General features: G+C 45.0%; 1 protein-coding gene across 1 annotated transcript in view; it reads left to right on the top strand.

Moving 5' to 3' along the window:
• The first annotated feature begins 392 nt into the window (after positions 1–392).
• BDH2 (3-hydroxybutyrate dehydrogenase, type 2) overlaps positions 393–16433 on the top strand; it is a 27516-nt gene continuing 11475 nt past the window's right edge. Inside the window, exons 1-6 of the mRNA XM_010848268.1 lie at positions 393–480; positions 2561–2760; positions 3689–3780; positions 4822–4900; positions 6863–6959; positions 9371–9479. Coding sequence (XP_010846570.1) covers positions 3709–3780; positions 4822–4900; positions 6863–6959; positions 9371–9479 — 357 coding nt within the window. The 5' untranslated portion in view covers positions 393–480; positions 2561–2760; positions 3689–3708. The remainder of the gene's footprint in view (positions 481–2560; positions 2761–3688; positions 3781–4821; positions 4901–6862; positions 6960–9370; positions 9480–16433) is intronic.

Here is a 16433-nt window from a genome sequence, read left to right on the forward strand (position 1 = left end):
CATTCTCTCTCGAGTGCCCCCAGAGCAGCACATAGTAAGTGCAAATAAAAGAGCAGGACTTCTGTAAAATTCGTGAAGGAAGTGATTTCCACATTCTAAGACACCAGATGGTTGGATGGCATCACCGATTGGATGGACATGAGCTCCGGGAGCTGGTGGTGCACAGGGAAGCCTGGCGTGCTGCAATCCATGGGGTCTCAAAGAGTCGGACACGACTGAGCGACTGAACTGAAGACACCAGTAAGATGCTTTTCCACGTTTTCCTTCTAGCAGTCGGAGTTAACAGTTCTACCTAAACTCCACTAGATGGCAGCACATACACATAAAATATGTGAATGTGCGCCTAATTTTCTAAAAACTGAAACTTGAACTACAGATCCCAACAGGCATTACTAGGCACCTGACTTGCTTCTGCACAAAGGTCTTAAGTTTCTTGCCAGCGCAGTGATCTGGAGGACGCCATGAATTTGCTGCTCTAAAGTAAGTTTCCCGATATATTAAAAAAGAAATTGTGGTGGCGGGGTGGGGTGGGGGGCGGGGAAGGAGAGTTGTAATTTTCAGATGTTACTTTGTTCTTCAGGATTAGTTTTAGCCGTAAGTTCGGAGTAAGGGGGGATGTTTAACAAATTTGAATCTCTGGTAAGTTTTTCAAAATAGCCAAAGGAGTCTACTGTAGACATCCTTTCTCCGGTTCGTCAAGAATTCCTGTAAATGATCTGTGTCTCTGGACTCTGCATTCTTACTGCGGAGGGTGGGGGTTCAATCCCTAGTCGGGGAACTAAGATCCCATAAGGAAGGTGGGCCAAATAAAAAAAATTAGCACTTAGATTCTAATATTTGGAGTAAGCAATCCATCTTGTCTGATTTTCACGTTGAATTTATTGAAAGTTGCCTCATTTCGCCATTTCAGATTATGTTTGCACTCATTTTTCCAAATAAATGTGTCTTCGTGTAATCGTTCAGTTTATCTAGTTATAAGGCTTTGGCTCTAAAATCTGACCCCAGAAAGACAGGGAGGACAGCTTGGAGGAGGCCATCAGTGAGCAAAACAGCTGCCCTGTGCTTCAAGCGCTTTTACTAAGCGCTTCTCTTGGTGTCAAAGCTTCCTGGCATGTGCCTTCACAGGGCCATGGGCCAAAAGTCACTGATGACAGCAGTGTGAAGTAGCAGCTTTTTAATACATCATGCTCAGGATTGGGGGCGGGTAAGGATTATTGGGGTTTCTTACTTTCTAAAATATTATATTGAATGTTTAACTTAACTTTTACCATGGTTTAACTTAAAATGTATCACTCATGTAAGAAGGAAAAAAAAAACCTAAAATTGCATCAAAGTAGGTCGGCCATTGTGAAAGTCCTGCTTCTCCGTCAATCACAGAGCATTAGTGAAGTAGTAAGCTAGTCCCTGGGGGTAGTTCTTAGAACCACGCGCTGTCAGTCAGGTCCTGCAAGAAACTTGACTCCTAGAGAAAGTTACACACGCACGAGTTTTATTAGAGGAAATGCTGGTGTGGGAGAAAATAAGGAGGGAACTGGGGCTGGGAGAGCCGTCAGACCGCGAAGGAACCGGGGAGTGGACGAGGGGCAAAGCGGGGTGCACGCATCCTGCTTCCCTTGCAGTCCGCGGGAGGAGCCCCACGGCAGGCGGGAGGGGCTCGGCGTGTCCCCGAGCTGGGTTCGCCTTGGCAGTCCACCGGAAATGGCCCGGGGGCGGTGGCCTCGGCACAAACTCAGAGATGGGTTTCAGACCGCAGCGCTGGCATCATGATCAGTTACGGGTACCAATTCCGCGGAGCCGCAAGGCCTGGCGCCCTGTGGGGATTTAGAACCACAAGGTCTTCTCTGTATCCAGGATCAGGAGGCCTGGGTTTGAATTCCTAGCCGTAAAACACTAGGCGAACCACGTAATCTCTTTGAAATCAGTGCACTGGCGACCAGGCCCTGGGTCAGCTCTTAAACACTCTCTTTCACCGCTGCTCTCTACCCCTTTATTTGTCCACCGCCTCTGCACGACTGCAGTTTCCTCCGAAGGAAACCCCCTGCTCAGTCCCTCCCCAGGCCTACTCTCCAGTGAGCTTTCCAGAATACACATCTGGTTCCGTCATGCTCTCAAATCCTCCAGTACCGATTGCCCACAGGAGTACCTAGCCCTGAGCGTGGAGAGCTGGGACAAAGGTTGCAGGCTTGAAAGTGTATGCGAGTTACCACAAAAAGCCAAGGTTGGCTGACGAGAACAGAAATAAGTTCAAAAAGAAATGACTGGATCATGTGAGCCCTCCAGGCTAGACTAGCTAGCTCTCTGCACTCTTTATCAGACAGGTAATGAGCAGACTGGGAAGGTTATTTTGTGCATGTGCTATTTGTTAGCTCCCCCAACCCCTACCCTTTTCACTGTATAAAAACTGGAAAATAAAACTCAAGTTCTTAGCCTCTGCTGCTAAAACTGGCCAACAAAACATGGGCTGGAATTTCAGAGGAGGGCGTCCTCCCAAAATAGAAAAGCAAGGTCTCTGAAAGATTCTGTCTTTTGCTCCTTTCCTTCTCTTTTGCCCGGAATGCAGATGTGACGTCTTGGGAGAAAGCAGCCATTTTGTGCCTTGCTGTGTGGTCAGAGGCATACACTAAGAACTGCAGGATGAGAGAAAGAACTCGGTTCCCTGCAGACAGCCTCATTTGATCATCACCTGACTCCACTACCTGTAACCTCATCACTAGCCTTTCCTGTCACCCTGCGATCTGTTACAGTCCAAGCATTGACCAGGTATCTTCTGTAGATCCTATTTCCCCTCTGTCAGACGTCCTCAGTCCTCCCTTTTAAAAATCACTATTTGTGTCTGTTAAAGTGTTACTGCTGAATGCTCAGACTTTAATCAGCAGCACTGTGGGGTAGGATGTTCACTTACGGAAGAGTCAGGAGACCTGACATTAGTCCTGTCTTTGCTGTTGACCAGCTCTGTGACCTTGAGCAGGTCAGATCGGTTCCCTCAGATGTAAAAGGGGGGCTTGGACAGGCTCTAACTTTCCAACTCTTATTTTTCAATGACTTTCTGAAGCCAACTGTGAAATCGTCCCAAGAGACCCGGAAAAACCACAGATGATTGGTAGTACAGACCCCAAGAAAAGTGTACAAGGGAGGAAGCAAGGAGCAGTCCCAAGTAGGGAGGACCCACGCAGTGTTTGCAGGGTGGGGCAGCGGGGAGAACAGTGGTGGGCTGTATCAGCAGCAGGGGCTGAAACGACCTGAAGATGGCTTAAAGTCTGATGTCTGTCTGTCAGTTACCACTTCAGTGTGTGATAGTCGCTCAGTCATGTCCGACTCTGTGACCCTATGGACTGCACCCCTCCAGCTTCCTCTGTCCGTGGGATTTTCCAGGCAAGGATACTGGAGCGGGTTACCATTCGCTTCTCCAGGGGATCTTCCCAGCCCAGGGATCAAACCTGTGTCTCCTGCACTGCACAGGTTCTTTACTGACTGAGCTACCAGGGCTTTGCTAAATGTTTTTATATGCAAAGCTAGGCATTTAGGGCAAGCATTCTTGGAGATTGATGGGGATCTTCTCAGGTGGTGGGAATATTTGACAAAGGTGTGTGTCTTCAGGGTCTTAAAGGAGTCTGTTGAACCATTCCTTCTAAATGTTACTGCACAAGGCCATGGGCTACAATATAAGCCATTAAATACACGTCTGTAGATTAAACCGCAGGTTCCAGGATGGGTCGACTTGATGGGAAGGTCATTGTCCTGACGGCTGCTGCTCAGGGGATCGGCCGGGCAGCCGCATTGGTAAGTTGTTATCTTTTGTTGCTTGCTTACTAACTTTTGTGGTACAGAATTCTGGGGCCAGGTACCACAGTTATTTAGTTCTGCTCTTTTTTTTTTTTCCTTTTGTGCTTCTGTTGTCTTAAGTTACAAAAAAGAAAAGTGACTCCTCCGACTCCAGGCAGATGAAGGAATGAATACCTCACATTTATCCTGTGACATCACTGATAACCTTTGACCTGAGAAACTTGTCTGTCTGCCTTAGTTTCTCTGCACCATAATAAAGTCACTGAAGGGGCCCTACAGAAGTGCATTGTTTTCTGAAATTATGTCAGTTCAGAGGCAGGACTCCAGACTTAGGAGACTATCAAGTTATCTTTGCCTTCTAATTTGTATCAACTTCTCTCACATGAAACCCCCACCTGAGCTAATAATCCACTTTTATTAAGAGGAAAAGTGTTGAAATAACCCATTTTTCTTTTATTATTTGGATTTTAGTCACTGCTCAGAAATAGAATGCAGGCTGTAAAATCAAAGAAAGGTAGTATTTTGAGAGGTGTTCAATAACTGAATCCTAGTTTTTTAAAAAATATATTTATTTGGCATTACAAAGTCGGGCTTCCCAGGTGGCACAGTGGTGAGGAATCCACCTGCCAATACAGGAGACACAAGAGACTCAAGTTTGATCCCTGGGTCAGGAAGATCCCATGGAGAAGGGAATGACAAGCCACTCCAGTATGCTTGCCTGGAGAATTCCATGGACAGAGCACCTGGTGGGCTACAGTCCATGGGGCATGACTGAGCAACTGAGCACACACACACACACACACACAAAGGGACAAAGTCAACTGGCAAGCACAGTGTATGTCACATTGTTCTAACTAATGATAAAACAGGCTAAAAATGTGAAGAACGAGGTGAGACTAGGTAGTGTGAAATTTCACCTATTTCTTGGGGAAAATAATAGTGACAATAAGATAAAGGGGAGAGGCTAAGTGACTCTCGGTTCACGAGAGCAGTTTAACCAAGTAAACAAAGGATTTATTTGTGCGTTGTGTCTACCAGGCTTTTGCAAAAGAAGGTGCCAAAGTCATAGCCACCGATATCAATGAATCCAAACTTCAGGAACTGGATAAGTACCCAGGTAAGCACCTCCATAGCTTGATTTTGACATTGGAGTCTACAAGGGATTATAAAGCATTAACACTTTACATGTTGAAAGAAAATTCCTTAGCTGTTCAGCTCCACGGGCCTTCTTTTTAGAGCCAGATTCTCTGATACCCAGTTTGTATTCTGTGAGCCTGCAGACAAAAATCTGTACACTTAAATGTATGAATGAAGTTTTTAAGGTGCATATTTAAAATTGTATATTTATCCAACATGTCAAAGGATTCAATAGCTAATTATGAAGTCGGACGTGACCATTTAACAGTCATTATGACAACTTCTTACTTCTGAGCCCCCCTCCTCTAAGGGCAGCAGTGTCCAAGAGAAACATGATGTTTGTCACAGGCATAATTTTTTCTAGTAAAATATACATTTAAAATGTTAAAAGAAACAGGTGAAAAGTTTAAGAATATATTTTATTTAACTCAATATATCTAAAATACTGTAATTTTAACGTACTCACGATCAAAATTATTAATGGGGTATTTTACATTTTTTTCCTAAATCTGTGAAACCTGTGTGTATTTTACACTTAACAGCATGTTTCCAATCAGACTAGCTACACTTAAAGGGCTCAGTAGCCACATGCAGCCAGTGGCTACTATACTGGAAACAGCTCAGCCCTAACATTACGTATCACAACCAGAGACTCTAAGAGATTATTTAGATGTTTATTACCCCTTATACTATGGGCTTCCCTGGTGGCTCAGACAGTAAAGAATTCGCCTGCAATGCAGGAGACCCAAGTTCTATCCCTGGGTCAGGAAGATCCCCTGGAGAAGGAAATGGCAACCTACTCCAGTATTTTTGCCTGGAGAATCCCATGGACAGAGGAGCCTGGTGGACCAAAGTCTACAGGGTTGCAGAGAGTCACTCAGGCATGTGCGATTACCAGTTTCTTTCTACCACTTACTACATACACCACACTGAACCTAGCTCCAATATCAGAGAGGTTCAGGTGACTCTGAAAGAAATCAGAACAGAGCACTTATTTAGAAGTTGAATAGAACAGGTTCCATGATCAGCACAGATCAGTTCACTGACCTAGTTGTCTGCACTGGCCTAGTTAACTGCATGAGACTATCTTGAATTGTAATTCCAACAAATCAAGCTGTTGGAATAGAAAAGCACAGCACAAAGGAGGCCTTTCTGAACCTCGGTTTCAGTCTTCCCTTCTGTTTATAAACTTTTCTTTCTATATCCAAAACAGAATGATGAACCATGTATTATTAAAAAAAAAAAAAAACATAAAAATAGTGACTGCTGCTTCCGTTCGAGAATGTTCAGGGGGTTTTGAGTAGCTGGTGCGGTGTGTGTCTCTCACACCCCCATGCCAGATCTCTTGTGGCCGGTGTTCAAGTGTTTCATCCCTTTGTCTGGCCTCTCATTTCTTCTCCTTGTAATTTGGTGCAGAAATAAGTGATGATAGCTTTGGCCAGCAGAGTCATTTCTGAAAAATAATAGAATTAACATAAAGGTAAAATACACAAGTAAAAACAATACCTTATCTACCGCCCCTGCCTTTACCCTTCACACAGACAGAATCCAGCATCACTGTAGCAGGGACTTGGCCTCTGGGGAAAGAATGGGCTGAAATGAGCTGACTCGCAGCGATTACTGCTGGCTTACTGAGAAGCATCTGCTATCGATCATCCCCATGTCACTGTGAAGTCTTTATTCAGAAAAGACCTTTATCATTCAATTTAGAGACTAGAGAGAAGGGGAAGAAGAAAGAGAACTGTTATCGGGAGGTCAAATAGGGAGACTTCAAGATTTTTACTGATAGTCTTAAGATTATGAAGACCCTACGGATGGGCAGCAATCCTACGAAGCCTACCATACAGATATTACCATCTTCATACTTGGAAATAGCTGAATCTTCAAAGCTAAGCGTCCTTTACGGAGACAGGCAAATAATGCCCTTTGTTTTATATTTCAGGTATTCACACTCGGGTCCTTGATGTCACAAAGAAGAAGCAAATTGACCAGTTTGCCAATGACATTGAGAGACTTGATGTTCTCTTTAACGTTGCTGGGTAATTCACAACTTTTCACTTCCACTCTTCTTACAGAAAGCTTTCTGCAACTCTCACACAAAGAATTTTGATAAAGCAAAATTATTCATTGTGAACCATAATATATTCCTTGGGGAATATGGCTAAAATTTTGGACATAATTTTTATTACAATTAAGATCAGCAAGTAAAACAGCCGTAGACATTGACATAGGCTTGGGGTCTACAGGCAGTTAGGGTCACTCAGGGCACCAGCAGTAACACGAAGCTATTGCTGTTTTCAGGCCTGGTACCAGGCTCATGCCAACGGACTTGTCACTGATGCTCTACTAAGACTGATAAAATAATATGAAAAACTTTTCCAGTAGAGTGTCTTTAAAATGACCCTCTATCAGAGTACATTTAAAAGAAGCCAAGTACTCAGATTATTGAAATGTGAATGTCCCCAATTTTTTGGCACATTGGCACCCCACTCCAGTACTCTTGCCTGGAGAATCCCATGGACGGAGGAGCCTGGTGGGCTGCAGTCCATGGAGTCGCAAAGAGTCAGACACGACTGAGCGACTTCACTTTCACTTTTCACTTTCATGCATTGGAGAAGGAAATGGCAACCCACTCCAGCGTTCTTGCCTGGAGAATCCCAGGGATGGTGGAGCCTGGTGGGGTCTCACAGAGTCCGCACGACAAGTGACTTAGCAGCAGCAGCAGCAAGTTCTTTATACCTCCCAAGCTCAGTGTTTCTTATTGGGACAGTCAATCCCAGCAAAAGAAGGTTCACGTTGTACCTTTATACACAACACAAAGAGAATGGCTTAACTGAACATCATGGGGGTGGTACCAAGCTTCCTGAACCACGCATGTAAAGCTAGAACTGGAGCAGCTACATGTAGATACAGCCACCGCTGGAACCCACTCTCCCTTCTCAGACATATCAGTAGATGTGAGTAAATAGGATCTCAGTATATACCTTCCAGATGTCCCACTTTTCTTAGGTAGTGTTAAATTTATACTCCTGCATTGGTAGAAGAATCCTAGAACGTTCTAATATAGTTTTATGATTCTACCTAATCATGATTCAGAGTGAAAAAAAAAATCTCTGCATTCATAGTTTATCATATGTTACAATGTATGAAAATTAAATTAGAGCAACAATTTGTGATGATCTGGTTTATAAATAACCTGCTCATCCCTCATATGAGGATATACACAGAACCGTGGAAAAAACAATTAGCAAAATTAGTTTTTGAGCATCTGTTAAGTTTTCAGCAACCTAAAGGATACAGAAATAGAGCGTGTGATTCTTGCTGTCATTCAGTTGAACTGGAAATACAATGGTGCATAGGAATCAGAACCAACAATCTTTTATAATTAATTACATAATTTTGGTCCAGGGACAGTGAAATCAATAGGACTCAAGTGTTTAGAAAGCTTCCTTGAGGAAATGTGACTTCAAAAGAGTGAAGTTTATATTAAAGGTTTTGCTTTGTTCTGCAGTGTTTACTCAGTATGTTAGAACTGTAGAGTAGGGGTACTGCTTTGCTACCCTGAGATGTTGAGACTTGTTTCCTTGAGTTTAGATTTCTCCTTGAGAATGTTAAATTTGTGCCACCAGAGGGCGCTCTTGAAATAGTAGTTAAGCATTCTATTCTCCTTTGTTTTTTATTTTTTTTTAATGGGTTTCCCTGATGGCTCAGATGGTAAAGAATCTCCCTGCAATGCAGGAGACCCCAGGTTTGATCCTTGGGTCGGTAAGATCCCCTAGAGAAGGGAATGGCAACCCACTCCAGTATTCTTGCCCGGGAAATTTTCCTTGGAGTTTTGATTTCCCTTGAGAATGTTAAATTTGTGCCACCAGAGGGCGCTCTTGCTCTTGAAATGATCGTTATGCAGCGTGTTCTCATTTGTTTAGTTTTGGGTTTGGGGTTTTGCGGTTTTTTAATATGTATTTATTTTTGCTGCATCAGGTCTTAGTTGCAGAATGCAGGAATCTTTCATTGAGGCCCATGGACTCTCTACTTGAGGCAAGCGGGCTTAGTTGTCTTTAGCATGTGGGATCTTAGTTCCCTGCCCAGGGATGGAACCCACATTTCCTGCACTGGAACCTGAATTCTTAACCACTGGACCACCAAGAAATCCATGTTTATTTTTAATGACAGTGATTTTCCTGTGCAGTTGGTATAAAATCTCTTATGTTTCTTAGTTTCCAAACTCCTGCTTTCTTTTAAAAGAAGTTTTTGGTCTTAAACTTTTTTAGCTTATGGTGTTAGAATACTTCACCTAATGTACTAAGTGATACTAGGTTTGACTTGTTAATAGTCTTGGTAATGGAAGGGACAATGGTCTAAGCCAATAAAGAACAATGAAAAGGATAAGGAAATTCAATAGAAGTTTTTTAGGATGATCATTTTCCCCATTGCTTAATCACTCTTCCAGTTTCGTCCATCACGGAACCATCCTGGACTGTGAGGAGACAGACTGGGATTTCTCGATGAACCTCAACGTCCGCAGCATGTACCTGATGATCAAGGCTTTTCTTCCTAAGGTAAGGTGACCAGCATCGCTAGCATAAGCACCAGGAAATAAGTGGGTCTCCACACTGGACATCCAGAGAGGATCCCCAGTCTGATAATAGCTCACATACTGACTAACCTGTATTGAACATGTATATCAAGACATTTAATAGAAATGAACTCGTTTAACTTTCCACTTCATTCACTCAAGGGCTATGGGCCAGGCTGCATTTCAGATGAAGAAGGCATCAGAGAGCTAAACAAAGTCCTTTCTATAATGAAGGTCCTGTGTTTGAGGGGTGAGATGGGACACTATGTCATCAAATAAACGTATAACATGTGGGATGGTTGTGAGTACTATGAATTAAAAAGATGCTAGTTTATCAGAGAGGTCCAGGAGGGCCTCACTAAAAAAGTGTAACTTTCATAGAAGTCCCAGGGGAGTGAGGGAGCCGAAGGTTCAGCTATCTGGGATTGGCAGCAAGGAGGCTTGTGGGACCAAAGCAGCCTGATGAGGTAGGTGCTGCTTTATCACGTCCAGTGTGTGGAGGGATGAAGCTGGGGGGTTAGCTAACTTGCCTGAAGTCATGTGACTAGTCAAAAACTAGCCATTTAACTAGGAAGTGGTTACAGCCGGGATTTGAACCCTAGAAGCTGGGCCCCTTCTTTCTTTCCTTTCTTCCTTTATGGCTGGAGTGACTTTCTGTCGCTGTGCAGGGGTTCTCTCTAGTTGCAGCGAGCTGGGGCTGCTCTCCAGTGCTGCTGCAAGGTCTTCTTGTTGTGGGGGCTTCTCTCATTACGGAGTACAGGTTCTGGGTGTGCGGGCTTCGGTAATTGCGGCTCGCCAGCTTAGCAGCCGTGACGCACGGGCTTAGTCGCTTTGCGGCATGTAGGATCTTCTCAGACCAGGGGTTAGTCCTGGCTTGTCCCCTGCATTGGCAGGCAGAGTCTTAACCACTGGGCCACCAGGTAAGTCCTGGGCCCCTTCTTGAACGTCAGTGTCTAGACACACACTCATTGCTTTTCTGTACCCTGAGTATTTGCCTTGCACTCCTGCTCTCAGCCGAGCCACAGAGGTACCAGCAAGGTGAGAGACAGCGTGTGCTAAAGAGAGAATATTCCTCCTGAGTCTGCTGCCCTCACATTCACCAGCCTTCACACAACTCATCACTGTTTTAAATTTATTTTACAAAGAACCATTAAGTGCCTTTCAACTGAGAGCGCCATACTACGTGCTTTGGGGGAGGAGAACAGAAACATGAAAAACACTGACTTCAGATGAGCTTATGAGCCAGCAGTAGCAGACTGCACAGGCTCAGACAATGAACAGGGTGGACTTTGCACAGAACAGGCTCAGTTCAGGGTTGTAAATTGAACCCTAGTGAAATGCAGAAACGCTGGGCTCGAAGAAGCACAAGCTGGAATCAAGATTGCCAGGAGAAATATCACCTCAGATATGCAGATGACGCCACCCTTATGGCAGAAAGTGAAGAGGAACTAAAGAGCCTCTTGATGAAAGTGAAAGAGGAGAGTGAAAAAGTTGGCTTAAAGCTCAACATTCAGAAAACGAAGATCATGGCATCTGGGCCCATCACTTCATGGGAAATAGATGGGGAAACAGTGGAAACAGTGTCAGACTTTATTTTTGGGGGCTCCAAAATCACTGCAGATGGTGACTGCAGCCATGATATTAAAAGACGCTTACTCCTTGGACGCTTACTCCTTGGAGGAAAAGTTATGACCAACCTAGACAGCATATTAAAAAGCAGAGACATCATGACCTTTGCCAACAAAGGTCTGTCTAGTCAAGGCTATGGTTTTTCCAGTGGTCATGTATGGATGTGAGAATTGGACTGTGAAGAAAGCTGAGCACCGAAGAATTGATGCTTTTGAACTGTGGTGTTGGAGAAGACTCTTGAGAGTCCCTTGGACTGCAAGGAGATCCAACCAGTCCATTCTAAAGGAGATCAGCCCTGGGTGTTCTTTGGAAGGACTGATGCTAAAGCTGAAACTCCAGTACTTTGGGCACTTCATGTGAAGAGTTGACTCATTGGAAAAGACTCTGATGCTGGGAGGGATTGGGGGTAGGAGGAGAAGGGGACGACAGAGGATGAGATGGCTGGATGGCATCACTGACTCGATGGGCATGAGTCTCAGTGAACTCCGGGAGTTGGTGATGGACAGGGAGGCCTGGCGTGCTGCGATTCATGGGGTCGCAAAGAGCCGGACACAACTGAGCGACTGAACTGAACTGAAATGCAGGAGAGCTGCCCCTCTCCTCCACCCCAGCTGGGTTAGATGACTGGCACACTGAATGTTGCCCCAGCCCAGGGCGGGAGATGAGTTTTTTGATGGCAACACAGTTGCTGATACTTTGCTGTGGACATTAAGCCTAATGTCAAGAAGGATACAGAAGAAAGCTAAAAGGAAAATTGGAGAAATTGACTTAGTAATGAAGGAACTTTTTTAACCTACTTCTTTGCGTCTAGAAGGAATCTTTGGATTGGCCCTGGTGGCTCAGATGGTAAAGAATCTGCCTGCAATGCGGGAGACCTGGGTTCGATCCCTGGGTCGGGAAGATCCCCTGGAGAAGGGAACAGCTACCCACTCCGGTAGTCTTGCCTGGAGAATCCCATGGACAGAGGAGCCTGGTGGGCTACAGTCCATGGGGTCACAAAGAGTTGGACACAACTGAGCAACTAACGTACACACGAATGTTGAACTAGCAAATTTTTAAAATATATACATTTTTAAGACTTTGTCCTTTTAGTTTTTCTTTTTGGCCAAACTACACGGCATGCAGGATCTTAGTTCCCTTTCAGTTCAGTTCAGTCGCTCAGTCGTGTCTGACTCTGTGACCCCACAAATCGCAGCACGCCCTTTACCAGGGATCAAAACTGCATCCCCAGCAGTGGATATGCAGTCTTAACCGCTGGACCACCAGGATTCCCAGGATTGCATTTTTTTTTTTTTTTTGCCTGTTTGGAGTTCACGAGAATCTGAACTGGAGTGTATTTCTTGAAGACTTGAAGACTCAAGATCAGAGGAAAAGCAAAGGCTATGGTAAAAGAGCAAGCTTGGGTCAGATGGATAAGCCTGTGTCATGTGTAGGGGGCACATCTGTACACCGAATGTCTGATAGACACTGGGAAGGATGTGGGTGTACGGTACAGTAGAAGCCAAAATTTAGACTTGTTAAGTGTTCACTTTTAAATATCAAATGCTAACTTTCAAATTAGTGAGTTTGCCTATGAGGTAAAGCAACTTAACAATAATCCATGTGAGCCAGTGACACTCATGTGTAAAAAAATCCCAAGAGATATTAATGACTGGGATGAGAAATCAGAAGTCACTTGTCAAGTGACGCTAACGGGCCTGACCCGGGATTTTGGAATCAGGTGTTGGAAGACCTTAGGCAGGCCTGAGCTCTGCCCCTAAGTCGCCACGGGACCTGGGAGATGACACTCCCTCAGCATCTGTTTCTTCTATTTAAAATGAGGGTGACAGATTCCACAATCCTTTCCAGCCGTAATTATGTTCCTTAAATATGATGCACATGTACCGGCTTAGAACTTTCCAGGGGAAGCCAGAGTTTGCAGTCTAGGCAGATTTGTAAGGTCAGGTGGTCAAAACACAGGAATAATACTGGAAATTTTTGTTCATGAATTATTGTTGTTGTTCAGTCGCTCAGTCGTGTCTGACTCTTTGTGACCCCATGGACTCCAGCGTTCCTGAATAAGCATACAGAAAACCATTCCAAGACTGAAAGAGCACTGAAAAAGCAGAGAACGAACTAAAAATACTGTAAAAGGAGGTCAGTGCAGAATCCAAGGCCCATCAGAAGAGAAGATCCATTACAGCAAGGATCCGGGAATGTCTTGGATATTTGGGGGTTTTCTTCCTTTGCTGAATCTTAAGACAGGTCCCTCACACATTGAGGTGCTGACCAGACATTTGCTGGATGAAGAAATGAATCTTGGTTGTCAGTCCGGGTAGAGGTCATGCATGGAATCACTGAAGACAAGCCAGGGTCTGCCAAATTTAGGAGCTGAGCTCTGGTCAGTGAGGGCAGAAGAGCTCACAGTAGGCTAACTAGATATAGCCAGAGGGAATCTTTAGAGATCTTTGTAGCACCTGCCGGAGTCTCTGAGAAGTCAAAGCTTGACAGCACAACCATGTCCAGGCACTTCATTTTATTGTTGCACCTGCCAGAGAGGAGCACTCACAGCAAGACAGCAGGTGCTGAGCTGGTGGTAAGAAGGCAGCGTGGGAGGAAGGCAAGGACTGTGGGTTCTAGAATCAGCCGGCAGACCTGGGCTAAGCGCATAGTCCAAGGGTTAGAGGGCAGCAGTAACATGTCCCGGGTGACTGTATTCCAAAGCACTGCCTGGGGAATTTATTGCATTTCAGAAGATCGGCGACTGAACTTATTCAATAGTCTGTCTTTATATATTAAACTGTGTGTGTGTGTGTGCGCGCTCAATCATGTTATCATGTCTGCGTCTTTGTGACCCCATGGACTATAGCCCACCAGGCTCCTCTGCCTGTGGAATTTTCCAGGCAAGAATACTGGAGTGGGTTGCCATTCCATTTTCCAGGGGATCTTCCCCACCTAGGGGTTGAACCCACGTCTCTTGTGTCTGTCTCTTGCACTGGCAGGCAGATTCTTTACCACTGAGCCACCCAGGAAGCCCCAACTGGGCTACGTATATTCCATGGGCTTCCTGGGTGGCTCAGTGGTAAAGAATCCACTTGTCAATGCAGTAGACATAGGAGATGCAGGTTCGATCCCTGAGTTGGGAAGATCCCCTAAAAAAGGGACTGGCCACCCACTCCAGTATTCTTGCCTGGAGAATTCCATGGACAGAGGAGCCTGGTGGGCTACAGTCCATGGGGTCACAAAGAGTCAGACATAACTAAGTGACTGAGCAGGCACAGCACATGTATTCCATGTATATTAAAAATGGATTGTATATTTCAATTATACCTCCATGAAACTGGGAAAATTAATTAAGGCAGGTTATGTTATTTGCTAAAATGGATAAGAAAATAATTTTAAGGCTTAGTTTTCAGCACTGTTATACTTTGCTAATTTTCCTGGTCTTTTATTACAAGGACTCCTCTTTATTATATAGACACGCAAGTTGAGTTAAATAGTTTCTTTTTCTGCCACCTTGACCTCACTGGGTCACCTCAGCCTCTCCTTGTATCCCTTTAGTCCATCCAACATAAGACCTTTGGTTATTTTAGACTTTCTGCTCTTAAGTACAGTTAGTAGCTAAGTATCAAAACAGAAAGTAAGAGTGCCAGAAGGAAACACAGAATCTTGGCAAACTCATCTCCGGGTCATTGAACCACTCGCCTTCTCCATTCCTCACCTCTCTGGAAGCTGCTGGAGAAACTTGCGCCAATGGAAGTGACTTTTTTCTTAGAGCCCTTTCACTGCCTACAGAGACTCCTCCCCCGTAGAAACTGCGTACTTGCCTTTCATAACAGAGCATGTCCTGGTTTTCCTCCCTGTGTCCTCCATCTCCCCCAGCACTTATTCTGACTCTTCACCATCTCCGCCTTGTTCCGTACAGCCATCCCCACACCCTCTGATTTCAATAAGTTGGTGCCTATATTACCACCAAAATCCTGACTTTCTCTGCCCACTGATGCAGAATAAATAAGTACAGAGACAGAGCTTGGAGAAAGTAGGAAAATGGCTTTAATCTCCAGTGGGCCAGGAGGAGAACACAGCAGGCCACGACCTCAAGAGCTGAGCCCCCCACGTGCGGAATCTGAGGGCATCACATAGACTGGGCTCGCAGTTTGGGGCGTGTGATAAGGAGCGAAGTAGTGAGAGTGTTGCATTCTTTTCTGGTTTCAAAACAGTCAGAGCTGGCATCAGGTAGCCCATAACTGGGCCTGGCAGTCCAGTAATCAGGTCCATTTGCCTGTGGTTTATCATACTGCGGCCCCTCTTTGAAATGCAAAAAGCTACAAGGGGTAGTCTGCAAAAGAAGGGGGAAGGTAAGCACCTGGTCCACAATGTAATTTACATAGAGTTAAGGGGCAGAAGGTGCAGGTTGTAATTTACATAGTGTCTGGTTAGTTTTGTGAGATACAGACTAGTAACCGTTGCAGTTAAGCCGAGAGTGATTAACTCTTTCAGGCCCGTTTACATTCCTTCTCTAGTCTGGTCAGTTTCTTTTCCTTTCCTTGTTCTCAGCAGAGGAAAAGCTTCATTGCTATTTTTGCTGCAACACCCATTAGACAGGCATTCTCTCCAACTCTCACTTCTTCCCCCTCAAACCTTCATGGGTGGGTACCCATGTGAATCTGCATGCAGTGCAGGAGACCCAGATTCGATCCCTGAGTTGGGCCTGGAGAAGGAAATGGCAACCCACTCCAGTATTCTTGCCTGGAAAATCCCATGGACAGAGGAGCCTGGTGGACCACCGTCCATGGGGTCGCAGAGTCGGACATGACCGAGCGACTGACACTTTCAGACTACCATGCCCTTGCACAGGTGTGTATCTCTTGAAAACACATATATGTCTTTTAATTAAGTATAAAGTGAAGTGAGTGAAGTCTCTCAGTCATGTCTGACTCTCTGGGACCCCATGGACTGTAGCCCACTAGGCTCCTTCATCCATGGGATTTTCCAGGCAAGAGTGCTGGAGTGGGTTGCCATTTCCTTCTCCAGGGGATCTTCCCAACCCAGGGATCGAACCCAGGTCTCCTGCATTGCAAGCAAATGCTTTACCGTCTGAGCCACCAGGGAAGCTGGCAATTAAGTATAAGTTCCTCTGAAAACATTTTCAATTCATAGCAGCTTTTTTTACTGATGTACCCTTTTAGGTCTGGGGCAGAGCTCAGCCATCTGCACTTGAACCTAGCCCCTCACAAAATTTCGATTTATTAAGTGTACTGACTGGCTGCTGGGTACCCTGTCTAGGAAGACAGAACAGTCACACACCCTCCTTTTAAGACCTTCACAC

This window comes from Bison bison, unplaced genomic scaffold, assembly GCF_000754665.1.
Source record: "Bison bison bison isolate TAMUID 2011002044 unplaced genomic scaffold, Bison_UMD1.0 scf7180017864263, whole genome shotgun sequence".
Classification (NCBI taxonomy): domain Eukaryota; kingdom Metazoa; phylum Chordata; class Mammalia; order Artiodactyla; family Bovidae; genus Bison; species Bison bison.